At 42.9% G+C, this 27,500-nt stretch overlaps 1 protein-coding gene across 2 annotated transcripts in view; it reads right to left on the bottom strand.

Annotated features, from left to right (window-relative positions):
• Nucleotides 1-27,500, bottom strand: part of ITGA3 (integrin subunit alpha 3) — a 131,864-nt gene that overhangs the window by 846 nt on the left and 103,518 nt on the right. The window contains exons 15-26 of one of the 2 annotated variants that reach the window (XM_089674508.1): nucleotides 27,441-27,500; nucleotides 24,223-24,291; nucleotides 21,396-21,475; nucleotides 20,475-20,552; nucleotides 17,430-17,532; nucleotides 17,167-17,343; nucleotides 14,194-14,286; nucleotides 10,719-10,832; nucleotides 7,691-7,789; nucleotides 6,082-6,207; nucleotides 3,223-3,375; nucleotides 533-672 (exon numbers count right to left, since the gene is read on the bottom strand). The exon at nucleotides 27,441-27,500 is cut by the window's right edge and continues 97 nt beyond it. In XM_089674508.1, the coding sequence (XP_089530634.1) occupies nucleotides 3,265-3,375; nucleotides 6,082-6,207; nucleotides 7,691-7,789; nucleotides 10,719-10,832; nucleotides 14,194-14,286; nucleotides 17,167-17,343; nucleotides 17,430-17,532; nucleotides 20,475-20,552; nucleotides 21,396-21,475; nucleotides 24,223-24,291; nucleotides 27,441-27,500 (1,110 nt within the window). In that variant the 3' untranslated portion in view covers nucleotides 533-672; nucleotides 3,223-3,264. Of the gene's footprint in view, nucleotides 673-3,222; nucleotides 3,376-6,081; nucleotides 6,208-7,690; nucleotides 7,790-10,718; nucleotides 10,833-14,193; nucleotides 14,287-17,166; nucleotides 17,344-17,429; nucleotides 17,533-20,474; nucleotides 20,553-21,395; nucleotides 21,476-24,222; nucleotides 24,292-27,440 lie in introns of both variants that reach the window. The other variant, XM_089674507.1, reaches the window with a different exon arrangement.

The raw sequence follows: 27,500 nt of genomic DNA, 5'->3' as shown, positions 1-27,500 counted from the left end.
TAAATTATCTTTTGTTTCCAGTGTCACAGCATAGTTTCATAGAAGAATCGGTACCTATATTTTTTTTTAAAATAACCCCCCCCTTCCCATTCCAGTGTCACAGATTAAAAAGGTTCCAGTTTATTTCAACGCAAGACGTTAATTCGTACCCTCCCTTTCCATTGGTCACATAACCAAATGTCTTTTTCCCGTTTCAAGATTCCAGAGAGAAGTTGATCCTTTTCCAGTGTTAACGGATTCTGTGATTGTTGGTTGCACCCCTTATGTCTTCTTTTGAGGTTCCGGATTTCAATGCAGCTTTTCGACAACAGAAAGAGCCCCTGCCTAGTCCAGAGTCATGTGAACACAGTCTTTTTGCTGTCAAAATATTTTTTTCTACATGGATTTGTTCATAATATTATGTATACAATCCCCCCCATTACCAATGCCCCAAATATTCATTTGACCGAAGTAACTGTTATCACAGAGGGAGAGAGTCCAGCTCTTGAGTATTGGCAGCTAAAAGGCATTGGTCCTTCAGTAGTATCGGGCAGTTTCTTTCCATGTAGTGACCCAATGCTTCTGGCTGTGTGGTAGCCTGCCGCACAGCTTCTGCCTCTCTTCTTGACGGACGCACACAGCATAGTGAGTCTGTCTCAGACTGTAGTGTCTGACGTTATGGAAAAATCCAACCTAAGAGATGGTGGATGGGAAGGGAACAGGGAAGGGAAGGTACGGGTGGGACAAAAAGAAAGTTGTAATTAGAGAACATTCCAATAAATGGGACATAAAGAAGAGTAGAAGGTTCTAGACAGCAGTGAGATAAAAGGAACGGATTTGCAAAGGAACAATTTTCCAGTGGATGGAAAGACAGGATAGAAGAGAGGGAAGGTTAGACATATGATACAGTAGAGAAAAGTTGCAACTAGAGAAGGTTCCAATGGACGTGTAGCCAGAGAAGATGTGGAGGGTGGGACAAAAAGAAAGTTGTAATTAGAGAACATTCCAATAAATGGGACATAAAGAAGAGTAGAAGGTTCTAGACAGCAGTGAGATAAAAGGAACGGATGTTTGCAAAGGAACAATTATCCAGTGGATGGAAAGATAGGATAGAAGAGAGGGAAGGTTAGACATATTATACAATAGAGAAAAGTTGAAATTAGAGTAGTTTCCAATGGATGCGTAGCCAGAAAACATGTGGAGGGTGGGACAAAAAGAAAGTTGTAATTAGCGAACATTCCAATAAATAGGACATAAAGAAGAGTAGAAGGTGCTAGACAGCAGTGAGATAAAAGGAACGGATGTTTGCAAAGGAACAATTTTCCAGTGGATGGAAAGATAGGATAGAAGAGAGGGAAGGTTAGACATATTATACAATAGAGAAAAGTTGAAATTAGAGTAGTTTCCAATGAATGCGTAGCCAGAGAACATGTGGAGGGTGGGACAAAAAGAAAGTTGTAATTAGAGAACATTCCAATAAATAGGACATAAAGAAGAGTAGAAGGTGCTAGACAGCAGTGAGATGAAAGGAACGGATGTTTGCAAAGGAACAATTTTCCAGTGGATGGAAAGATAGGATAGAAGAGAGGGAAGGTTAGACATATTATACAATAGAGAAAAGTTGCAATTAGAGAAGTTTCCAATGGATGTGTAGCCAGAGAAGATGTGAAGGGTGGGACAAAAAGAAAGTTGTAATTAGCGAACATTCCAATAAATGGGACATAAAGAAGAGTAGAAGGTGCTAGACAGCAGTGAGATAAAAGGAACGGATGTTTGCAAAGGAACAATTTTCCAGTGGATGGAAAGATAGGATAGAAGAGAGGGAAGGTTAGACATATGATGCAGTAGAGAAATGTTGCAATTAGAGAAGTTTCCAATGAACGCTTAGCCAGAGAAGATGTGGAGGTGTACAGCAATGTCAGAAGAAGATGCGACCAGTGAAATTGGACAATAGAAGGTTGGGAGGAAAAACTGAGAATTAATGAGCATTTTGAAAATTGGAACAAGACATGTCAGATTAGTAGAGGTTTTATTAAAAACACAAGCTGGGAAGTTTGAAGCAGGAGCGTATATGAAGTCTCCTGTTATAGGCAAGGAAGTTGAGGAACATTGCATTGAAATGTATCTAAAGCCAAAATGTATTTGAGTAGAAAGTGTTGAAAGTTTTCTTGTCTGTGAATTCTTTGGGGGAGATTCACCTCTTCTTTTTTTTGTCCTGGTGACCATTGTCTCTAGTACAAAAAGTAATAGGTAATCCAAAACCTTAAGAGCTGTCACAGGATCATGAGGTGAGGGTAAAGCTTCTAATAGGTACACGTGCTCCAATAAGAACTGTGACAAATGGGATTTCCCCTTCCTGTTGTGTTTCTGACAGAAGAAAAGAAGGGAAATCTCCCAAATAGAAAAAAAAAAAAAACAATACAAAAAATAAACTTGACATAGATCTCGACATGTTCTTTTCCTACTCTATTCAAAACTAAAACACTTGAGATGGACGGGAGATGTTTAATATTGGTAGAGATATTGCTATGGGGCCCATCAACATCTGGGGCATGTACATTATTTTATACAGGATGCAATAGCCTCAATGTATATACCCTTTGGGAATCTCTATAAAATAATTAAACAAATTGGATCCCCAGAAGGATTGCCTTGGGGGTGGAGAGTGGAGAGGAACAGGTATCTTAATAGTTCTGCTATAAGGCTCCATCATGCATGGTCACACCCAGATAGCTGGTTAGTAACTATGAAGGATGAGGTTGCAGTTAAGGTTTGGCAGAATTTAGAGACATGGCAGAAATATGGTGGCAGAGTGTATAATGGGGTATCATAATTACAGGAGATCATTGATTTGGGTGGACACTTATTACAACCAGAAATAGTAAGTGAATAGAACGTTCTGGTGGCAATTAGACAATGAAGAAGTCAGAAAATGGAGGTAATAAACTAATGTTTTTGAAGTGTAGAGGGGAAATGTAATTTGAGAAATGTAAAGGAAGTGGACAGAAGAATAGAAGGTTACAACAACAGATAACATTTATTCTTCAACCAACAAACAAAGAAGCAGACTCCATATAGATATCTACAGTATAGCCAGAGTGCAGCAAAAGTTTAACTTGTTACAGGAAAGATCAAACTGGTATTAAACAGATTAGGTTGGTGCAAGAAGACCAGCGCCTGTGCATAGAGTAAGTTGGAAGACTGGGAAAGGTCTACAAGACTAAGCTGATCTTGTTTGGTTACCCGAGGGGCAGGGTTGGGGGGGTCACAGGTCAGAGGTCGTTTTCAGGAATCTTGTGTTAGTCGTTCAGTCTCTGATGGTTGCACCTTAATCTCAGCCTTCTGACCTCTGACCTCATACTTGGCACGGGTGTTGGCCCTCCGGAAGAATCCACACTACAAGGCAGGAGAGGGGTCATGGACTGTTCAATAAAGGCATACAGTTTTGAAGTAAAGTTTTGTTTCAAAAATTAATAGAGGGCTGGAGAGCTAAAGAGCCAGCACTGGTGTAGAAACTTAGCAACACACTCTTAGAAGTATAGCACCAATGAAAATCCAAACTTGCCCAAAACAGCAGCTAAAAGGAAAGTAGTTAAAATAATATCACTAAGCAACCCAAAGTAAATTACTAGCAGTGTATAATGCTTAATGGAGCTTCATGATACCTTGAGACCTTGGAGAACCCTTACTGCATGCAGTATATATATATAAAGGTGCATTTTCAGGCTGATGCCTGTGCATGACCCCTACCAATTGCAATGTAAGCGCCGCCTCTTCTTAAGTCACTTAGCGACCTACTGTGCATTGTGGGAGGTGGGTGGAGTATAAAATAAATTGTGAGCAGGCAGGTATATAATTGCAGAAGAGTTATGCAGTGTCTCTTCTGCAACAAATCAAACTTGCCTGCCTGTTGGCAGTGAGCAGCATTCATAGTGCGGTGCAATGGTGCTGGGATGCAGAAATGTCTGTGCGTGCAAGGAAGTTGCACTGGCCAATCACAATGGCTAAGGATTCAGTACCTGAATGAAGCTGGGGAGATGTTATCTGCCCAGTAATGATCTCAAACATTTTGGGTCGAAGGGAAGTATTTGCATTTGTATTCCGCACAAGACCTGGGTTTAAGGGGTCTAGTCTGCTCCTAGTTCCAGTAGACCAAATGGAAAGAATGGCATGACACCTTTTGGTACTCACAACTGTAAAGTAATATATCTTTACTTTGGGTTGCTCCATAACGCCTTTACTTCAAAGCCCAACTAACTCCAACCATTATTGTGTTTTTTTCCAAGAGTTACAAAATCTGTTAAGTTGTTATTTCTATATGTGATCCCATTTTTCCACTCTTCCAGTCCTTGCAATAACAATGCAAAAACATTTAGTAAATAGTTTTTTGTTGTCTATGCCCCCATTGGAGTGATTTCCTGTTATGTTCCATGTCAGAACAGAAAATGGTGGAAACTCTCCCTAAGAGGGACACAGATGACAATGAAAACCTGACATAAACCCTAACCCATCCAACCTTTATCCAAATGAGATAAAAATGTTTTGCCTGAGGTTGGACTGTAAAGTCGTTATAGCAGGTAAAACAAGAATATAATGCATCCAGCTGATGGTGATAAGGGAAAAGGAAAATCATATTAACATTAAACACCCTTAAGTTGGCCATGGGCAGTTAGAATCTTGGCTGGTTTAGCAGGGACTGACCGAGATTCAAACCATGTATGGACAGGCTGAATGTACCCAAGTTGACCGACTGGTCAACTTGGGTACAACCAGCCTTTTGGATTTTACATGTGATTGTTGCTAGAGGCTATTATAGCACTGGCGTTAATGACTGTTTTCCCGGTGGGGATGGCTCCCCCCACTGAGAGAACACAATGGCTCCACGAGAGGAATTCCCCCATCAACACTGAATGTGTTGATGGGGAAATCTAGCGATTTTCTTTCCTGCAACCCGTGGTTGCAGGAAAGAAAACTGCTCCATCTCTGGCTGGCTTTAGACACTTTTTAAACACACCAATAAAGATAACTGTGACCTTCTGAGAAGACAACAAAAGGCATTAAAAATACTAAATGGGTTCATGACAGCCACATACTTATACAGCTCTCCAACCTTTAGTTGAGCAGCCCATAGATTAGGCAGTGTTCTTTCCTTTCTACCACAGTTGGAAGGAAAGAAAACTGCTTGATTCCCCCATCAACATAGTCAGCGTTGATGGGGGAATCCCTCCCACAGAGCTGTTGTGTTCTGCCAGAGATTCAATACATTTATGTCCGACTTTACACTGCACGGATCTGTTCATATATTTCCGGAGTTATTTGGAAAATACATTTCATGTAATCAGACAACAATGGGCCCCAATGCTACTGAGTCTCTTTTGGTTACCCACTATATGGCTATTTGTGGACACCTGATCATCAATATCTAATATTGATGGGTATCCCATTTCAAAACCATTACTATGACATTGCCCCCCTTCCACTTTGTGGCAATAACATCCTCCACTCTTGTGCTTTCCATAAGATTTTGGAGCATGTCTATGGGAATTCATACCCATTATTCCAAAAGAGTATTTGTGAGGTCAGGTACTGATGTTGGATGAGAAGACCATAAAGCAGCCTTTCTCAACCTATGTGCCTTAAAGGAGCCCTTGAAATCATTTTAATGTCTCAAGGAACCTCTGCTAAAACCAATTAATCAAAGGTCATTGGGAAACTTAATCTTTACATTGATAGTCAGTGGAAAGGATGCCCCCCCAGGTAGCTAAAAAGATCATTGGTGTCATGCTGCAGACTCTACAAGGTTGTGTTGGCCCTAGAACTACGCAGCTACCATCAAATAGGAATTCAATCAGCCACAGCTCAAGGAAATCCTAGCAACCCCTGGAGGAACCCTGGTTGAGAATGCCGCTTTAAGCATTACAGTTCATTCCCAAAGGGTTTAATAGGGTTGAGATTATATAGAGTAGTTTTTCTTTGGGTCTTCATGTTTTATTACAACTGCAAGTTTAAAGTCCTGATCCCACTTGCAGTATCTGGAATGCCTTCAGCCTATCACTACACAACAAAACCTCTTATCATAACATCATGATCAACACTCCTTACCTTCCACAGGCATAAAATAATGATTCCCAATAGCAAAATTCCAGATCCTACTGAAACAACAATCAACCACAGTGGAAGTTCAGCTGGTGGGGTCTCTTCTAATTCGGAGTCTATAGCGACTGAAAACTGTGAGCCAGAAACAAACCAAAAAGGGGAACAAACACATCAGCTGAGATAAAATCAATTTAAAATGGAAATCAAAAATATCTTGTTTCAGCCTAACGTTGATGTAAATCCTAACTGGCTGACATCGTTTTCTAAATTCACTGCATATCATAAACAATTTCCAGGCCGTTAGACAAGCTACCTGAAAGAGTCTTGGTACTTCTAAGCAACTCATCAACGAAACCTGCTATGGTCCAGTTTTTATATGTCTCCTGTCATTATAAGCCCCAATGGAGCTGGACTGATGATCCTTTGAAAGGTGTTGTCTATCTATGTGATATTTGCTGTGACTAATTAAAACTTACTGGACTTGCAACTACCCATTGATGCTCTTGAGTTTCTATTGTATCTACTTTTGATTTACTAAGCAACTTCCCTGGCCCAATGGTTTCTCGGGAGCTGCCTTCGTTTAGAAAACCAAGAATACTTTTTCATATCAGGGTCCAAAGCTCCACCAATTATTTTGTAACCATAATCAATTTCTACAGCTTTTTAAAAAAATGATTACAATACTTCTAAATGCGTGAGCACTTGGGATCCATAGATTCGGTATATTTCTGCTATTTAACGGACTCTTGGCTGGCCCTCTCTCATTTTTTTTCTGGGTTTTATTCTGTATTTTCTTCTGCAGTTCTTTCCTCCTTTTTTTGTTTTCTCTATTTTTGTCTATTATTTTAATGATATTATTCTTTCCACCTTGTTTATGGAGCAATTTTCTCATAATCGACCAAACTTTGTTTATGCTACCAGTGTATTCCTCATTACGCTTTAGTGGTCGATTCTGTTGTTATGTTGCTTCACATTGTACTTGAATTTACTGTCTTATTGTTTATGTTTTGCATCTCCTGTTTTTCTGTATAATGTTTCTAAAAATTCTTAATAAATATATTGAAATTAAAAAAAAATATTTTTAATTAATTCATTTTTGCTGAACATGTAGCTACACCGTAAGAAGCAATTCCAGCCAACAATTAAAATCACTCAGGGCACTACTAAAACTATTCAGTTAATACAGAAGTAGGTGTTCCAGCATCACCACCAGGTGTTCCAGGATCACCACGTTACATCTCAAAGGGCGTAGTTTGGACTGGTCCAACACAGTAACATCTAGATGAAAACTGCACAACTCAACATATAAGCTATATATCCTCTATGTATCTAGGATCTAATTTATCATTCTGATAGGAGTCTACTGCTAGAGCTTCAGTCCTAACCTCCACTTCAGTGGCAGTCTTCAAGAACACATGCCCAGTCTGCAGACTGGCCAATGAAGAAGCAACAGTACAATGGGCCATTGGTTTTGCTCACTTTGCTCTCTCCTGCTGTTAGCATGTCCAATGTTAGCACATGTGCAGTATAACAGAGTTTTAGCTATATTTAAAAATAATACAAAAATACATTGAATGATTTTTCACAAATAAATTAAAACATACAGTATACATACCATTACATGATGCGTCTGCATGTTTATAGATGGAACATCAGTTTTTAGATAGAGTTCTGCTGTTCCTTCCACCCACACTCTATCCACCTGTCTGTAATCCTGATAGGACATAAGAAGAGGTGGGTGTCGGATACATTGAAAAACATAAGTTGCTTTAGTTTTGAGCAATATACTGTACAGTGAAGGAAATAAGTATTTGATCCCCTTCTGATTTTGAATGTTTGCCCACTTGAAGGAAAGCCGAGGGCTGGGCCCACAGATTCAGAGGGTACACGATGCCACACAGACACAGACAGCGGTTCTTTTAAAACAATTACGTTTAGTGAACAGTTATAGTGATCATGTAGTTGAGCATACGTAAACAGAATGATAACAGCGCATAACCATACAGTAAGAATAATACTGTCTAACACTAACCCCGTACTTGCGGACTTTTCCCCAATGTCCAGAAAGCAGCCTGGCTGCGCCTGAATGTTCCTGAGCAAGATATAACGTTGGGGTGCACCCTAAGTATTGCGCAATACTATTTGTAACCCAAAGGAAAGTGGAGTGTGTCTCTTGTAACCTTCTGGTATATCCAAAATGTCACTGACCACGTGTGGTGCGATGTGCTGCGGCAAAGCCGCACTTACAGTTCCCTGGCAGGCTCTTGTTGCTTTCTCCTAATCCACTCCAGAACCGGACCATACAGTCACTTGTTTCCTGGTCTCGTTGTGGTGAATCTTCCCTAGCTGCCGTCGCCAGATTCCACTGTGAGCCGTAAATCCTCTTCCAGGCCCCACACAGATTCTCCAAACGTCCACAGCATCCAACAGCCAGACCCAGACTTCACTTCCTCCTCAGCACAGGAACTCCTCCCCTTCCCAGAGGGTTTGTGATGCAGTAAGTAATTTCCTAATTGCAGCCTCAAACCTGTATTTACAGTTCACTATGACCCTTCTAAAGGGTCCTACTTGGCCCCTAAATTAGTATTCATTAAACTTTATAGGGTAAATAAGCATTTATCTTGTCTTAGCAAAAGTCACTACAAAATCGATTCTTGTACTTTGCTGCCATCTACTGACCACAGAGCATATTGCAGTTTAACATTACATACCAGTATTTATCCATGCGTCACACCCTTACACACTCACAAAGAAATGATCAGTCTAAAAATCGAATGGTAGGCGTATTGTAACACTGAGAGACAAAATAGAAACAAAAAATTCAAAGGAAATGCATGTCTAACAAATGATGCACTGATTTGCATTTGCAGTTCTTTTGAAATTTTTGTTGCTATTCTGTTTCCGTGTTACAATACACCTACCTTTCAATTTTTAGGCTGATCATTTCTTTGTGAGTGGGCAAACATTCAAAATCAGCAGGGGATCAAATACTTATTTCCTTCATTGTATATGTTACAAATAGATTAAATAGTCCTTTATTGGTCTCGAAGGCAATAACTGCTTTCTTCAGCTAAAAGTAAAGCAAACAGTTCATAGACCAAGTATAAAGAAAAACACATAGCAGGGCTCACCACCAATAATGCAGTCCCACACTGGGGTTTATGGTTCCCCTCTGCTTCAAGGAACGCGTCAAGCCAAAGGAGCCCAAAAAAAAACAGAGTCTCAGTCTCTAGAGTCCACACTTGTTCACAGCTATGACCAGCTCCACACTACCTCATAGACAAGTTCTGCTTCCTTCCTGATGCTTTTCAAGGCTCCCTTGCATTGTGCTTAAACCCCTTCAGGATCAAAGTCCCTGTAATCAGCGTTTGGAGGTTTTTTCCTACCCAAAGTCTCTCTGAACCTCCGAATTCTAAATCTCAAACAAAGATTTACCAATTCTGAGAGCACTTGAAATCAGTCCTACCCTCTCCAAGCAAACTACTCTAGAACCTTTCACCCTCTATGGGTGAGAACCCCTGGGTACTACAGAAAAAATGTCTATTGAACATTTCCTTAAAGCAGTGGTTCTCAACCTTCCTAATGCCGTGACCCTTAAATACAGTTCCTCATGTTGTGGTGACCCCCAACCATAAAATTATTTACCCAGTAATCATAATTCATGAGTGTCCTTTTACCTCCAATACTGCTGCTTTCAACACAGTAGCTGCTTTTAACAGAGTAGCTGCTTTCAACACAGCAGCTGCTTTCTACACAGCAGCTGCTCTTTACACATCAGAAATATGTGTTTTCTGATGGTCTTAGGGGACCCCTGTGAAAGGGTCGTTCGACCCCCAAAGGGGTCGCGACCCACAGGTTGAGAACCACTGCCTTAAAGGAACCACATCCTAAAAAGTGCAAAAATGTACCTGCTGTCCAGGACACATCCCCAGCATTCTGTACAAGATATATAAAGCAAATAAAAGCTTTGTGAAGATAAACTTGGAACAACAATCCCAATACTTGTTCATCTCGTCCCGCTAGCTTTCAAAAAACAGCTGCTTCTGAAATGTCTTTTGTATAAATTCAATTTAATACTGTCATGCAACTGTAGTGTCTTAAGTGTTGCTTAATAGAGACATGTGTAAATCTGTTTCTACAAAATTGGCCCTGACCCATGCCTGCAACTTACTCACAATCCACTTGTACCCATGACCTGCCCCAATGAAATTGTATCTGCATCTCTATCTGACATCCATTTCACAAGACAGAGCCTTAATGTTATATGATACTGTTAGGGAAAGGTGCATGATACAATCAACTATTAGTGACTGGAAGGCTTTTTTTTGTATTGTGCATATCGGTGACACCAGACCTAATCCCCAATGAGCCTGGGCTGCAACTGCACTGCAATCTGGCTCATTACCGGATTCATTAACATTTACTACCCATTACCTACTCTACAATGTTGATAACCCATAGCTAAGATACCTGGATAACCTGAGTCCTTTGTTCCAAATCTCTTGTCTTAAGTCTCTCTAAACTGCCTTCGTTCTACAACCACGGCACCAAACTGTTATGCCCTTATGCCCTGTTATGACTTCAAATTGATGGTTCACTTTGCAGATTTTGACTATGATAATGAATAAAAAAATCAGACCCACCTCTAAGAACGTACTGTTCCATACTCTTGCTTTTACTGTGATACTTGCTGACTTCTGCATATTGTCCAGGGGGCACTTGAAACGCACGCAGTTTGCACCACCTCCTCTGCATTTCTGTAAAGGTGCCACATCATATTTAGACAATTGAAGGTAAGAAATACAAAACACGATGGACTTCAGTAATCAATATTGGGCTGTACAAACCCACAGTAACCAATCACACTTTCCATTTGTAGCTGCCATTTTCCAGTGCTGGTGTCAGTCTGATTGTTATTAGCCAATACATATATTGAGGAGTGAGATTCATTGACATGAAAGATCTACATAGAAATAAACAATGCCAAAACAGTATATTTCTCTAACCTTTACTCTCTTTGGTGGCACCCAACAGTGTGTAAAAAGATAACATCTCAAATGCTGGATCCTTCAATCTCTGTACAATCTCATCATTATCTGTACAACCTACAGTGATACTGTTGTTTTAGAATAAGGCGGAAATATTTTCTATGCATGTTTTTCACTGTGAACTCATAAGTGGGGATAAGAGCTGACATGATGCTTGCAATATTGTACAAGAACCACAGAGGACAAGGTGGCCCCATTGGTAAAGGTTAGAAGGCTTCTGGACAGAGCAGAGGAATTTAGGTGCTCTAGAGAAACTAGACCATAGCCAGTTGCCCAACCTTGCTTGGTGAGTGTAGTTAAAGCTGTTGTCTGGGTACGAGTTAAAAAACTAGGAATCGGGAAATGCTGTCTGCCAATTGCTCTACTTCAGTGGTTCTCAACCTTCCTAATGCCGTGACCCTTTAATACAGTTCCTCATGTTGTGGTGACCCCCAACCATAAAATTGTTTACCCAGTAATTATAATTCATGAATATCGTTTTACCTCCAATACTGCTGCTTTCAACACAGTAGCTGCTTTTAACAGAGTAGCTGCTTTCAACACAGCAGCTGCTTTCTACACAGAAGCTGCTCTTTACACATTGGAAATATGTGTTTTCTGATGGTCTTAGGGGACCCCTGTGAAAGTGTCGTTTGACCCCCAAAGGGGTCGCGACCCACAGGTTGAGAACCACTGCTCTAGTTGAACAATTTCCTGTTGAAGGGAATGGTCACTTCAGCCAGCTAGCTGTGCTCTTGGTCAACCAGTCTCCCCACCACCAGTGCCCCCACCACTAGTTCTGCAGCACATTCCTATGTGGTTTGGTCTTCCAGACTTCTCCTGCCAGACTTTAAAGAAGAATTTCTTCTAATAGGATCACTTTGGGTAAAATAGGATGGTTCTCTAGTAGGGTAGGGGGAAGGTTAGACTGTAAATTTGGATTTGCCAGGAGATGGGCTTTGAATAAGAACGACAAAAAAAACACCAAAGGAAAACTAAGTATCATTTGTCTTAAAGTGAAACTAAAATAGTATTGAGCCAATTTATTATTTTTTAAAGATGATACTTTTTCAAAATGATAATATGGAATCTGTTTTACAAGTAAAATGTAATACAGGGAACAGCTATGACAATGGATTCACAGAGCATGCTGGCTTTTTTAAAGAGAAGGAGCTGTTGGCCTTCAGACTCTCTCTTTCTTATTGAATCTCCATAGAGTCCTCGTCAAACAAAAACTAATTCACTTGTGCGTAAAAATTGCACCTTCAGATACCACAGAACTATTTCCAATAGAAGAAGAGCCTGAAACTTGAAAAAAATGAAAGAAAGCAAACCCTGCTGGCTGCTTTTGAAAATACAAAATACTGATACACTGAAGTTCATATTTACTGACTTTTTTTTTAGTACTGACCACAGAAAAGGAAACATACACTATATTGCCAAGAGAATTGGGACGCCTCCCTTTACAAGCACATGAACATTAATGGCGTCCCAGTCTTAGTCCGTAGGGTTCAATATTGAGTTGGTCCCGCCCTTTGCACCTATAACAGCTTCAACTCTTCTGGGAAGGCTGTCCACAAGGTTTGTGCAGCCATGTTGGAACAGGAAGGGGCCATCCCCAAACTGTTCCCATAAAGGTGGGAGCATGAAAATGTCCAAAATGTCTTGGTATGCTGATGCCTTAAGAGTTCCCTTCACTGGAACTAAGGGGCCAAGCCCAACCCCTGAAAAAACTCCTCACCATAATCCCCCCTCCACCAAACTTTACACTTGGCACAATGCAGTCAGGCAAGTATCGTTTTCCTGGCAACCACCAAACCGACACGTCCATCAGATTGCTAGACAGAGAAGCGTGGTTCATTCCAAAATATTACCCGGCAGCTCGATTGCTTCTTATCCAGTTTCTTTATTGGTTACAAAATATTGGTACAAGTTTTGTGAGTGCGAAGCGTGATTCGTCACTCCAGAGAACACATCTCCACTGCTCTAGAGTCCAGTGGTGGCGTGCTTTACACCACTGTATCCGACGTTTGGTGATGTAAGGGTTTGCAGCTTCTCGGCCATGGAAACCCATTCCATGAAGCTCTCTACACACTGTTGTGCTAATCTGAAGGCCACATGAAGTTTGGAGGTCTTTAGCTATTGACTCTGCAGACAGTTGGTGAGCTTTGCGCACTATGTGCTTCAGCATGCACTGACCCCGCTCTGTCATGTTACGTAGCCTACCACTTCATTGCTGAGTTGCTGTTGTTCCCAGTTGCTTCCACTTTGTTATAATCCCACTAACAGTTGAGCGTGGAATATTTAGTAGCCAGGAAATGTCACGGATGGACTTATTGCACAGATGGCAACCTATCACGGGACCACGCTTGGAGTCACTGAGCTCCTGAGAGCGACCCATTCTTTCACAAATGTTTGCAGAAGCCGTCTGCATGCCTAGGTGATGATTTTATACACCTGTGGCCATGGAGATGATTGGAACACCTGAATCCAATGATTTGGAGAGGTTTCCCAACACTTTTGGCAATATAGTGTATAGAAAACCACTTGATGGTCCTGTATTCATCATAGCAAGTAATTATCTATTTTTAGGTCTCATGTAAACATGAACTCCCCTAAACGTTTAGCTCTCCTGGCAGCAGAAAAATGCTAAACAAGGCAAAATTGCTTGTAAAAGTGGCACCACTTTAGCCGCTTTTACCCGCGTTTAGCGCTTGGACATTTATTCATTTGATTGGCCACAGTATTTTCAATTGACAAGCCCAAGCGCTAAAAGCCTTTTCTGACCAAAATGCTCCTCAACTGAATGCAATTCTTCTGCGTTCTTTTGTGTTCAGGAGACAAATGTTTAACTGCCCCTAAACTTCGCTGCTCCTAAACTCTGGTAAAAGCCCATGTGTACATGGACACATAGGCTTTTTTTGAGCTGAGTTCAGGGGCTTTGGCAAAAAAACGCCAAAAGATCCTAGATGTGTATATGAAGCCTTAGGCTTCTACAAGAAATATTATGGCTAAAATCTGATTGGCTGTTTGGTGGTGACAGTGCTATGGTCTTTATTCATCTCATGCAAAACCACAATTGGACACCTACCAGTACAGTGTTGGGCTTCTCTCTTTTAATAGCTGGTAGAGTAGGAACGTCTATTGATTCCACAATTTCTCTGCGCCTCCTTCTATTCTCCAGCTGAAAATCAACAAAAAATCTTTATGAAGCCATAAATAATAATAACACATATGAAGGAGATACATATCTGGAATCATATGTACATATACATGATACATGATGTGATCCATGCTGACATCTCTCACACTGGAGAACTGAAGATTCATTATCTTCTGACAATGTTCCTCAGGGATCTGTGGATACCAAGACCAAGGACACCTCATTTTTTGTAGATGTGGGAGGCAGGAACGTTTGTTCTGAAATCCATGAAATGGAGCCAAGAAGTCTATGAGGGCCTATGTTAATGGACTTTGGATTTGTTTCAATGGCATCAGTTTGACATCAGGTTGAGATACTTCTGAGCTACTTTCATTGACAGGCACTTTTATCCTGCCCTAAGTGAGACTTGAATTCCCGTAGACTTGTATGGGAATGCAAAACCTGCTAAATGGGAATAAAAGCCTGTTGATACAAGTCCTAATGCTGACTTATAGGTCATGTGACATTGTTGATTTTGTCATTTACTGATATGCAACCACCACCTTTCTAAATGAATATTCCTCCTTTGCAGGGTGCAATTCTGCAGAATTATCATCATTAGTGAGGAAGCACTGATGGAGACAAACATCACTGATTCAGGCAGTGAAGGTAGGTTGCTCTTGGCAAGGCTGGTAATCTGGAGCCTATAGGCAAAGAAAGTCTGGTGTCTTACTTACATCCCATCTTCATAAGCCACACCCCTGTTGTGTAAAACCTAGAGGGAAACTGTTACCGCTCCCCATCCACTGCCTGTCAATCCTGCTCTACTTCACAGGCTACAGAACAGGCACTGGACTTGCTGCAGTTGGGTGTGGGGGCAACTTCATCCTGTGTTTCCTATGTTGGAAAGCAGACAACCCTGTTTTCTTGGCACCTATACACATGTGCTTAGTGTGCCTAATGGGAAATGTGGCCATAGGAAAGCAAGTGGAATTATAGTAACTCTAATATGACAGCACCAATGCACAGTCAACATACTCCAGAAACCTACTATTGCTCCTCATATTTCAACTCAAAAACACAATGGACTTTGAAATTATAAAAAATACACTCCACTTTGACCTAAGATTAATTAAGCATTATGTTTTTGTTTTTTTTTTAGAAAATGCCTATAAGGTCCTTTACAGATGGTATTATACGTCTGCCCGGCTCGCTCATTTTTTCCCCTCATATTCTCCGACTTGCTTTCGGGGTTATCAACAAATAGGCACCATGGCTCATATTTGGTGGACTTGCCCCAAGGTGCGCAGACTATGGATTATTAGAGTCTATGCCCTTCTTCGCACTGTTACACACAGATTGTAAGTGCAACCCATACGAGGTGCTATTATTTAAACTATTAGTATGTTTACTTCGTCCTGAGCAGCAGCTGGCATCGCATCTATTTATGGCTACCAAATAACGATCGCGAGAACTTGGAAAACCCCTCTTCTTAGCTTTGAGGCCGTTAAGAACCGGATGAATTTTATAATGGCTAATGAGAAGCTAACGGCCATGCTGTTAGACACCCACCCAAAGTTTTTGCAGATCTGGCACCCCTGGATTGATGTGGCCCAACCATCTAGATTTGACCAGACCCTTCTGTCGATATAAGACTCTCCTGGCGCGATCCCCTGGAACCCTTTCTTTGTCTTTACTATCCTTGTTCCTCCCTTCTTTACTTTTTTTTTTTTTTCCTTTTTCTCTCCTGTTTTTGTTAGTCTTCATGCTATTTGTGCTGATTGTAATACTCCTAGAGAATCGTACCTGCAATGTTTTATATACCTGTCGGACTTTCTCAAGAGTCCTTGGTGTAGAGTACTGATGTGCATCCAGTGAGGCTCCATGCTTAGCTCTTCTTACCCTCTGTATGCGATTTTTGTGATTATCTTTGGCCCTCACCTACTAGCCCATTGGTCATTATTTGTTTGCTATTAACGCAATTTATTTAGAATATTCCACCATTCTTTGTATTATGTTTATGTACTCAGTTTCTCTCCTTATTAATACTTTAGTGCATTTGTTATATCCTTCATCAGAAGAATTGTATACTTTATTCTTTTGTGTCAGTGATCTTGCTTTTGACTGTTTCTTTGTTGTTGTGTTGTCTATAAAAAAATCCATTGTAAAAGAATTATGTTTTTTTTAATCTTTACATCTCCCACTTCTGAGCTTGACAGATGCCCTGTTCTCTGCTGTGCCATGTTGTGTCTCCCATCCGCTCCTTAAGGCTCTTCTGTGTCCTGTAATGGTGTAGGATTATAAATCACAGCACATGGTGGGGACACAAGGGTCTGATGCCCTTGAAAGTTTCAGATGTGAAGGTTCTCCTGGAGGATGTAGCTCTTGGAATGAGCAAAGTGAGGACTTGCTGCCCACTGGAGTAGACATGTACTAAGGGTTATCTCCTCATACTGCTTTCAATAGATTATATTTTCAAGACATATTGGCTTTAAAGATTCCAATGGCCACTCAAATTTATAGTCAACTCATGGAGATTAACCTTTCTCTTAGAGATTTTAGGGGCTTCTGCTTGGCAACCTTCTGCTCTGTGGACATTGGAACCAGTGTGGCTACTTTCCCAATAGAATCTATTTTCTTATGGCAATGAATGCAGACATAGCAAAGCCATACATACAATCTTATGAAAGATACAATTTAAATAAAGGTCTGTTTTAAAGTAGAACTTAAGCCAAAATGTGTTTTTTTTCTACATAGAGTAGGAAAAAACTATGTGTCCTGTTGAGTTTTTATTGCTGTCTGATTTCAGACTTAATTCATAGTATCATTGCACATTTCAAAGTCACGGTGATATATTAGTAGTCTGGAAACATCTCAAGCCTCTTTTTAAAACATTCAGAGTAGAAGTGAAAAAATACTTACTGTAAGATTTAAAGGATTAATGATATGTCCAGGCGGGTGACACCGTGTCACATTTCCTGTATCAACCACCACCTCTGTTGGATAAAGCAACCATTTTCCATTGGCCACTTCATAGGGCCAGTCAACCGCCAGGACGAGAGAACCCAGATTGTTTAGAGGGTCACCTCTATTGATCACCTGAAGACAAAGGTAGGAGGGGTGAATTCCCTAATATGCCAATACTTTCAGATGGGGTTTCTTCTTGTTGGCCGCACTGTCCTTACCTTAAATGTAAAATTTAAGGGACTTCCCACATCTTCAGCTGTTTTCATGGCTGACTCTCCCATCACTTTACCACCAAAGTAGGTCTGTCGATGAACAGGATTCCTGAAGGTCAGAGATGCAGATAGATGAAAATACTTGTTTTACTTGGCAGCACAATGATCTTGAGATATTGACTCTGTATACATGAGCAGCAAAGTAAGAACACGTTCCTATTGACCCTGATGCCAGGGCTAGAAATAATGGATTTAGATGAATGGTTCAGTACATATATGAGGGAGGTGCAGCATGGTGTGGTGGCAGTAAAGAAGAGTCTGGTTGCAATAAATCTTGGAACTTGTATTGAGGAAAATGCCAAACTATAAACACCCCAACGGGAAAATGATGCTTAGGGAAGCACTCAAAGTTCAGTTCAAATGCAGCGTTGCAGTGGAGAAGATGCACTGATTGAGATGCCGGTCACAACCAAAAGAGGAGGCTTCTTTGCAAGTCTCTAGCCTTTCCCTACTCATCTGGAACCTTTCCCTGCCACTAATCACTTTCCTTGTCAGGTGGGGTTTCTCTCCCTACGCTACTCACTTTGCAAATGCGCACCAAAATCTGGAGGTAGGGACCTATAAAGGCTCTGCTGACCCAAGATGGCCACCAGGGGTCGATTGAATGCAGCGTAGCCAACTGGAATACTGTTTCTGTGACCCAGGAAACAATGTTTCCCCCGACTTCCTCTCCAGGTGGTGGTACCACTCAGGTTGAGCGCAAGCTACGGTGGAACAAATAGACCGCATCTGCCTACCTACCATACACTTGCCCAGAAAAGCATCTGCTTTGCCAAACTGAGTACAAGCCACAGCAACTCCTTCAGTAATACTTCAGTTCTTAACTCTCTTTAATGACTGTACTCTGTTCAAATGTAGGGAGAAGGAGGAATAAAGATGGAAGAGGAAGGAAGAAAGAGAAAGAAGAGGAATAAAGAACCAAAGAAGCTGGAAGGAGGAAGAGGGAAGAAAAAGAAAGATAAGAAAAGAAGGAAGAAGGAGGGAAAAACATAAGAAAAGAGGGAAAAAGAAAGATAAGAAAAGAGGGAAGAAGGAGGAAAAAGAAAGATAAGAAAAGAGGGAGGAAGGAGGAAAAAGAAAGATAAGAAAAGAGGGAGGAAGGAGGAAAAAGATAAGAATAGAGGGAAGAAGTGGGAAAAAGATAAGAAAAGGGGAAGAAGGAGGAAAAAGAAAGATAAGAAAAGAAGGAAAAAGGAGGAAAAAGAAAGATAAGAATAGAGGGAAGAAGGAGGAAAAAGAAAGATAAGAATAGAGGGAAGAAGGAGGAAAAAGAAAGATAAGAATAGAGGGAAGAAGGAGGAAAAAGCAAGATAAGAAAAGAAAAGAGGGAAGAAGGAGGAAAAAGAAAGATAAGAAAAGAGGAAAGAAGGAGGAAAAAGAAAGATAAGAAAAGAGGGAAGAGGGATGAAAAAGAAAGATAAGAAAAGAGGGAAGAAGGAGGAAAAAGAAAGATAAGAAAAGAAGGAAGGAGGAGGAAAAAGAAAGATAAGAAAAGAGGGAAGGAGGAGGAAAAAGAAAGATAAGAAAAGAGGGAAGAAGGAGGAAAAAGAAAGAAAAGAAAAGAGGGAAGAAGGAGGAAAAAGAAAGAAAAGAAAAGAGGAAAGAAGGAGGAAAAAAAGAAAAGAGGGAAGAAGGAAAAAAAGAAAAGAAAAGAGGGAAGAAGGAAGAAAAAGAAAAATAAGAAAAGAGGGAAGAAGGAGTAAAAAAGATAAAAAAAAAGAGGGAAGAAGGAAGGAAAAAGAAAGATAAGAAGAGAGGAAGGAAGGAAGGAAGCTGTAATTTGGGATACATAAGGAAGACCTGTGTGATCAGGGATCATGATGACAGCCCCAGATCATTCAAAATGAGTCAGCAGTGACCTCTCTCCTACTTCTATCTCCAGAGGTTCCCTTAAAGCAGTATTAAACCCAAAACGTTATATATTGCATCTTATCAATCCTTAGATGGTGGCTGTATTAGTTTTCTTTTTTTACGCTAATTGTTCACTCTGTTTTTACCTGGTGATCTATCCAGTAACACACGTCTTGTATTAAAGTGCCCCCACGCTGGATGAAGAAACACAGGGGGCACCTGTTGTGTAGACAGCAGCATTGTCAGTCTGGCAGATCGGTGGTGGGGGGTAGATGACCTAGCAGATTTACATACACTAACAAACTGAAGCCAAATGCTATCTTATGATCAGTCACAGCAAACAGTTTTGTTCCTTTTGAGATAAAGGTTTTACATAAATAAATAAAAGCCGGTCATTGTAGGCATCTCAGTCAGTGGTAAATGGTTTGGCTCATCCCTGTGACTGCTACATCTGCAGGACAGCTTGTTCTGTTGAAAAACAACAGATTTACTGGCAGGATCAGCAGGTGAGAATAAAGGAAATAGAGCCTAAAAAAACCAAAATGAATGCAGCCAACACATCTAAGGCTCCATGTACACAAGCCTACCCTGACCGCCTGCCACGGGAAAATGCAAATCATGGCAAAACGCTGCAACTGCAGTACCGCGGTTTTGCCGCAGTTTTTCCACGACCAGCAGTCAAAACGTTCCTATCCTGAATGTGATTCTTCTGTGTTCAGGAGAGGGAGGTTTAACCTCACCTAACCGTGGCAGCTCCTAAACTCTGCTAAAAGCCTGTGTGTACATGGAGGCTTTTATGGAGTTGAGTTTAGGAGCTTTGGCAAAAAAATGCCAAAGGCTCCTAAAATCAAATTTAGCAGCTGCTCGTGTACATGAGCCCTAAAGCAGCTCATACATTAGTCATTTTTTTGTGTTCATCTAGAATTCCAATGACCCCATCCCCCCTCCATACACTCAACGTGGATGGTTGAATCCTTTTTGCTGATCATAATACATTGATCAGTGCTGTTGGCTTTAGCCGGCGGCACTGATCGAATGGGAAAACATGGATCGAAATTTGGCAGACTGAAATATATTAAATGTTTGCTTTGGGGTTTAATACCGCTTTAAGTCAAGAAAGAGAACTTTGGAAGTGCTTACACTGATAATGATGTCTCCAGAGTGTAGTCCACCAAGAAGTCGGCATTTTGTTCTTCAAGGTTTTCCTGTTTACTTGACCTAAAAACAAGCAAAAAAAAAAAATAAGATTCATATTGTCCAAGTCCCACCCATCCAAAGTTGCAGTGTAAAGTCACAATGGAAATCACATGACTTTAGAGTCGCACAAGTGAGAATGGAGCCTGACTCCTCCTCCTAAGAGCCAGCCCACGGATTGCAGCATAGCTAAGGGCTCTTCACAGGAGTACTTGGGGGGGGGGGGGGGGTGGCGTTCTGACATCACTAGGTCATCACTTATTTTGATTGGGTAGGAGAGGCAGTGACATTATGATCTCCACCTTGTCCAATCAGAGAATGCCTTTTAATTGATGAAAAAAATATAACGCATTCTTAGAATGGTGGCAGTGCTGAGCCAGCGCCCCCTGTGCCCGTCTGTTTTTCAAGCGAAAGTCCATTCTCCTTTATGCAGCAGTGGGTGTAAACGAACGGACATGTGTCCATTTACACCAGCCCACATTGAATCTGATCTGCTAAAAAGATGGGGATCCGTTCCCCTTCCATCCAGCGGATTGGACGGCAGTCGGGTGTAAACGGACAGCCGCCCATAGAGAAGAGCAGAGCTTACACAGACCTGTCATCACCTGCTCAGTGGGGATCAGCATTCTTAGCTTAGCATACCCTGCATGCCTGAGCTAAGGGCAGATGGATTCCAGGAAGTAAATGCTACATGAGCCATCTGCCCTTACTCAAGATGCCTGCTGCTAGAAAGGCTGGGGGGGGGGGGTTTCAAAGTGATTTCTCAACAAAATAAAGCATGTAGACATGGATGGAACAAATGAAATAGTGTTTTCAGTGGAGCCTGGCCTGGCTCAGTTTGTGTAAGGTGTCCCCATATAAACTTACGTGGACAGCTGGAGTCGAGTGGTCAGTTCTCTTGTCCGTAAGGTAATTCCTTTTACTTCAAAGGTGACATTGACCTCCGCCTACCATTAAAAAAAAAAAATATATATATAGATCATCACTGATGAGCTCCTACTTATATTGAACCTTGAGGGGTATATTTTTTAAGCACTTTATAAAGTAGAAAACCTTAGAACCTTTGTTGGGTTTTTACTACAGTCAGTGTCCCCACAGGGAGAAATTATCCATAATTTCCTGTGTGGTCATTAAAGCAGGAGGTGAGCAAAGCTTCCTCATAGACAAAGACAGCATTAAAAGCACATTTCAAAAAATAGGGTGAAGAAGGTAAAACTCCTATCAGGACAGGAACCGAGAGGAAATCTCCTCATTGGTTAGACAATAGTACAAACCAGACAGAGGTTCTAATGATTTCCAGGAACAAAAAAATGTATTGAGCATATGTCAAGGCATAAAACATAGTTAGTACATCTCTGCAATACATGCACGTTTTCCAAGGTTTTATTCCTTTAATCATTCTACAAGAAGTACAAGTACAGACAAATACGTGTTGATGTGAGAGAAATCTAGAATGCACCTACCTTCTTCTTTGACATGACAACACAGCTCTGAATTTCTTAGCATGTGGTGTCAGCCCTGCCTACTTCATTTCTGATGGATTACAAAATGCACAGATCTCTCCTAATCTCTTCCACCTATCCTCATCTCCGTAACCCACTTCATCCCCTCCTTTCTCCTCATCTCCATAGCCCATCTTCATCTCTTCTCTCCTCCTCATCCCTTGCTTTTCCTCATCTGCATAACCCCTCCTCATCTCCTCCCCCTCCTCTTAACCATAGTCCCGCCTCATCCTCTCCCTTCTCATCTCCATAACCCCTCCTCATCTCCCCCCCCTCCTCTTCTCCATAGCTCCGCCTCATCCTCTCCCTTCTCATTTACATAACCCCTCCTCATCTCCTCTTCACCATTGCCCCGCCTCATCCTCTCCCTTCTCATCTCCATAACCCCTCCTCATCTCCTCTTCCTCCTCTTCTCCATAGCTCCGCCTCATCCTCTCCCTTCTCATTTACATAACCCCTCCTCATCTCCTCTTCACCATAGCCCCGCCTCACCCTCTCCCTTCTCATTTCCATAACCCCTCCTCATCTCCTCCCCCTCCTCTTCACCATAGCCCCGCCTCATCCTCTCCCTACTCATTTCCATAACCCCTCCTCATCTCCTCCCCCTCCTCTTCACCATAGCCCCGCCTCATCCTCTCCCTACTCATTTCCATAACCCCTCCTCATCTCCTCCCCCTCCTCTTCACCATAGCCCCGCCTCACCCTCTCCCTACTCATTTCCATAACCCAGCCTCATCTCCATAACCCCTCCTCATTCCTCCCTGCTTCATCTTCAAACTCCTCCTCATTCCCTCCCTTCTCCTCATCACCACAGTACTTAGCCCCCCACATTACTGTCCTCAGGCCCCCTCCACGTTACTGTCCTCAGCCCCCACATTACAGTTTTCTCAGCCCCTCCCACTTTAATGTACTCAGCCCCCACACACCACAGTCCTTATCCCCCAATACTGTTCTCAGCCCCCCACACAACAGTCCTTAGCCCCCCACATTACTGTCCTCAGCCCACCCCCATGTTACTGTCAGCCCCCCCCATGTTAATGTCCTCAGACTCCACATTACAGTTCTCAGCCCCTCCCACTTTAATGTTCAAACCACATTCCTTACCCCCCACATTACTGTCCTTAGAGCCCCCCCATGTTACTGTTCTCAGCCCCCCCCCCCCCCGACCGCAATACTGTCCTCAGCCCCCACATTACAGTTCTCAGCCCCTCCCACTTTAATGTCCTCAGCCCCCACACACCACATTCCTTACCCCCCACATTACTGTCCTCAGCCCCCCACCATGTTACTGTCCTCAGCCCCCACATTACAGTTCTCAGCCCCTCCCACTTTAATGTCCTCAGCCCCCACACACCACAGTCCTTAGTCCCCCACATTACTGTCCTCAGCCCACCATGTTACTGTCCTCAGCACCCCCATGTTACTATTCCTCAGCCCCCCCACGTTACTGTCCACAGCACCCACATTACAGTTGTCAACCCCTCCCACTTTAAGGTCCTCAGCCCCCGCACACCACAGTCCTTAGCCCCCCACATTACTGTCCTCAGACCCCCCCCCCATGTTACTGTCCTCAGCCCCCCTCCATGTCACTGTCCTCAGCCCCCCTCCATGTCACTGTCCTCAGCCCCCCTCCATGTCACTGTCCTCAGCCCCCCTCCATTACTGTCCTCAGCCCCCCTCCATTACTGTCCTCAGCCCCCACACACTACAGTCCTTAGCCCCCCACATTACTGTCCTCAGCCCCCCCACATTCAGTCCTCGGCCCCCCTTCACACTAATGTCCTTAGCCCTTTTAACTTTGCCCCGCCCCACACTGTCCTACCTACCTTACACAGACAGTGATTGACAGAGAGTGATTGATTGCTAGGACTGCCCTTCATCCTAGCAACCAATCACCTGCTTGTTAACCTCAGGCAGCTCCCGCCCTCCATCCAGAACTGTCCTGCCTCCCACTGTCAGCTCTGTGAGGATGACTACGAGACAGATGGGGGAAGAAAAGGCTCTTAAATGGCGGGACTGCATGGGTCCGGATGGGACAGTGACTTGGTCCGTATCCGGACCCCGGTCCGCCATTTAGTCATGCCTGCTCTATTTATTACATTTATGTAGATGCAAGCATGTAATATCGCGGTAAACTAATTAAAATACAACGGATTGTTAGAAGAGGATACAGACCGCGCCTTCTGACTCACCTTCTGGCTTCTCCTAAATGGGTTCCCAAGATTACACAGAATAGTCCCATCAAAGTTACAGGATCGGCTCTGCAAAATTAGAGAAACACAATGAAGCTCTGACCGGGGTGGCACGGCTTTCTAACCGTGTCACAGTGCTACAAGCAAAGTTCTATAACCCACATCATCCAATCAGAGTGTTCAGACAACTCCTAGACCCCCATGAATCTGCTTAGTTGTTATGAGGTAGGCTAGCCATAGGGGGGCAGAAGTCACAATGAGGAGAACAATGGTAGGGAAGACATCTACCTGTTGGCTGTAGCGATCAAACTGGAAAGTCTCTGTGAGCGATAAAAAAATCTTCCTATTGGTTGAAAGCACCTAGGGTGGTTGATGATTGGTTCCTGACCATTATTTACAATTAGTGGTAGTGTGTAGAGATGTGCAAGACAGAAAAATGTATTTCCTTTTGTTCCAGGTTCATTCGTTAAAGTGTTACTAAACATCGGACCCTGCTATATCCGGTCTCCCCGGACCCTGCATTCACTATATCCGGTCTCCCCGGACCCTGCATTCACTATATCCGGTCTCCCCTGACCCTGCATTCACTATATCCGGTCTCCCCGGACCCTGCATTCACTATATCCGGTCTCCCCGGACCCTGCATTCACTATATCCGGTCTCCCCTGACCCCGCATTCACTATATCCGGTCTCCCCGGACCCTGCATTCACTATATCCGGTCTCCCCGGACCCTGCATTCACTATATCTGGTCTCCCCAGACCCTGCATCACTATATCTGGTCTCCCCTGACCCTGCATTCACTATATCCAGTCTCCCTGCACCCTGCATTCACTATATCTGGTCTCCCCGGACCCTGCATTCACTATATCCGGTCTCCCCTGACCCTGCATTCACTATATCCAGTCTCCCCGGACCCTGCATTCACTATATCTGGTCTTCCCGGACCCTGCATTCACTATATCTGATCTCCCCGAACCCTGCATTCACTATATCCGGTCTCCCCGGACCCTGCATTCACTATATACGATCTCCCAGACCCTGCATTCACTATATACGATCTCCCCAGACCCTGCATTCACTATATCCGATCTCCCCAGACCCTGCATTCACTATATCCGCTCTCCCCGGACCCTGCATTCACTATATCCGGTCTCCCCGGACCCTGCATTCACTATATCCGGTCTCCCCGGACCCTGCATTCACTATATCCGATCTCCCCGGACCCTGCATTCACTATATCCGGTCTCCCCGGACCCTGAATTCACTATATCCGATCTCCCAGGACCCTGCATTTACTATATATCTGATCTCCCAGGACCCTGCATTCACTATATCCAATCTCCCCGGACCCTGCATTCACTATATACGGTCTCCCCGGACCCTGCATTCACTATAGCTGGTCTCCCCCGGACCCTGCATTCACTTTATCCGGTCTCCCCCGGACCCTGAATTCACTATATCCGGTCTCCCCGGACCCTGCATTCACTATATCCGGTCCCCCCGGACCCTGCATTCACTATAGCTGGTCTCCCCGGACCCTGCATTCACTATAGCTGGTCTCCCCCGGACCCTGCATTCACTATATCTGGTCTCCCCCCGGACCCTGCATTCACTATATCTGGTCTCCCCCCGGACCCTGCATTCACTATATCTGGTCTCCCCCCGGACCCTGCATTCACTATATCCGGTCTCCCCGGACCCTGCATTCACTATATCCGGTCTCCCCGGACCCTGCATTCACTATATCTGGTCTCCCCGGACCCTGCATTCACTATATCTGGTCTCCCCGGACCCTGCATTCACTATATCCGGTCTCCCCGGACCCTGCATTCACTATATCTGGTCTCCCCCCGGACCCTGCATTCACTATATCTGGTCTCCCCCCGGACCCTGCATTCACTATATCTGGTCTCCCTGGACCCTGCATTCACTATATCTGGTCTCCCCGGACCCTGCATTCACTATATCTGGTCTCCCTGGACCCTGCATTCACTATATCTGGTCTCCCCCCGGACCCTGCATTCACTATATCTGGTCTCCCCCCGGACCCTGCATTCACTATATCTGGTCTCCCTGGACCCTGCATTCACTATATCTGGTCTCCCCGGACCCTGCATTCACTATATCTGGTCTCCCTGGACCCTGCATTCACTATATCTGGTCTCCCCCCGGACCCTGCATTCACTATATCTGGTCTCCCTGGACCCTGCATTCACTATATCTGGTCTCCCCGGACCCTGCATTCACTATATCCGGTCTCCCCGGACCCTGCATTCACTATATCTGGTCTCCCCCCGGACCCTGCATTCACTATATCTGGTCTCCCCCCGGACCCTGCATTCACTATATCTGGTCTCCCTGGACCCTGCATTCACTATATCCGGTCTCCCTGGACCCTGCATTTACTATATCTGGTCTCCCTGGACCCTGCATTCACTATATCTGGTCTCCCCCCGGACCCTGCATTCACTATATCTGGTCTCCCCGGACCCTGTATGGGAGCGCGCACAGGCAGGGAGCGGGGAGGACCTCCAGGCTTGTTTTTGAGATTTCCATAATTCCTCCCATGCATCAGGGTTGGGGGTTCTTGAGCGGTGTACTGAGGCAGGGTGCTGTGATTTTTTTCAGGACGCTTTATAGGAGAAATGATTGATTTTACAGCCTTTATGGGTGTGAAGGCAATCAGTGTGAAAAAAAAAAAATCTTCATGACCCAAAACAAGTAGTACAGTGTCACTATGGTGACACTGTACTGCTAGGCAGACATTATGTAAAAAAACAAAAAAAAATAAACAAATAATAATATAAAAAAAATAAAAATATAAAAACTTTTTTAGAAAAATTATAATTTTTGGCTATAAATTAATTTGGGTTATTTTTTTTTTTTTTTTTACTAAAAAGATAATTGAATAAATGTTGGCCAATATTTATAAAGAATTATTATTTATTTGCAAAATTGTATAAGAAAACACTTTTTTTCAACATTTTTGGACTTTCATTTATATAGCAAAAAAAAAAATCACAGTGGTGAATAAATACCACCAAAATAAAGTTTTATCTGTCTCAAAAAAAAATGCTAAAAAATTCAGGGTACTGACCCTGTTAGCCCTTTCACCAGCCATGATCTGCCTGCATTGCATAGAGAAGCGGAGAGAGAGAGAGAGAGAGAGAGAGAGAGAGAGAGAGAGAGAGAGAGAGTGAGAGAGAGTAACTTACTGAAGAAAAGATCAGCTCATCTGGAAAAGATATGTTCAGCATGGCCTCGTGAGCATCATC

Source organism: Staurois parvus, unplaced genomic scaffold (assembly GCF_062004578.1).
Source record: "Staurois parvus isolate SC_StPar_1 unplaced genomic scaffold, SC_StPar_1.0 ptg000151l, whole genome shotgun sequence".
Classification (NCBI taxonomy): domain Eukaryota; kingdom Metazoa; phylum Chordata; class Amphibia; order Anura; family Ranidae; genus Staurois; species Staurois parvus.
The sequence above is the reverse complement of the archived record's forward strand: the minus strand, read 5'-3'. Positions and strand labels throughout refer to the sequence as shown.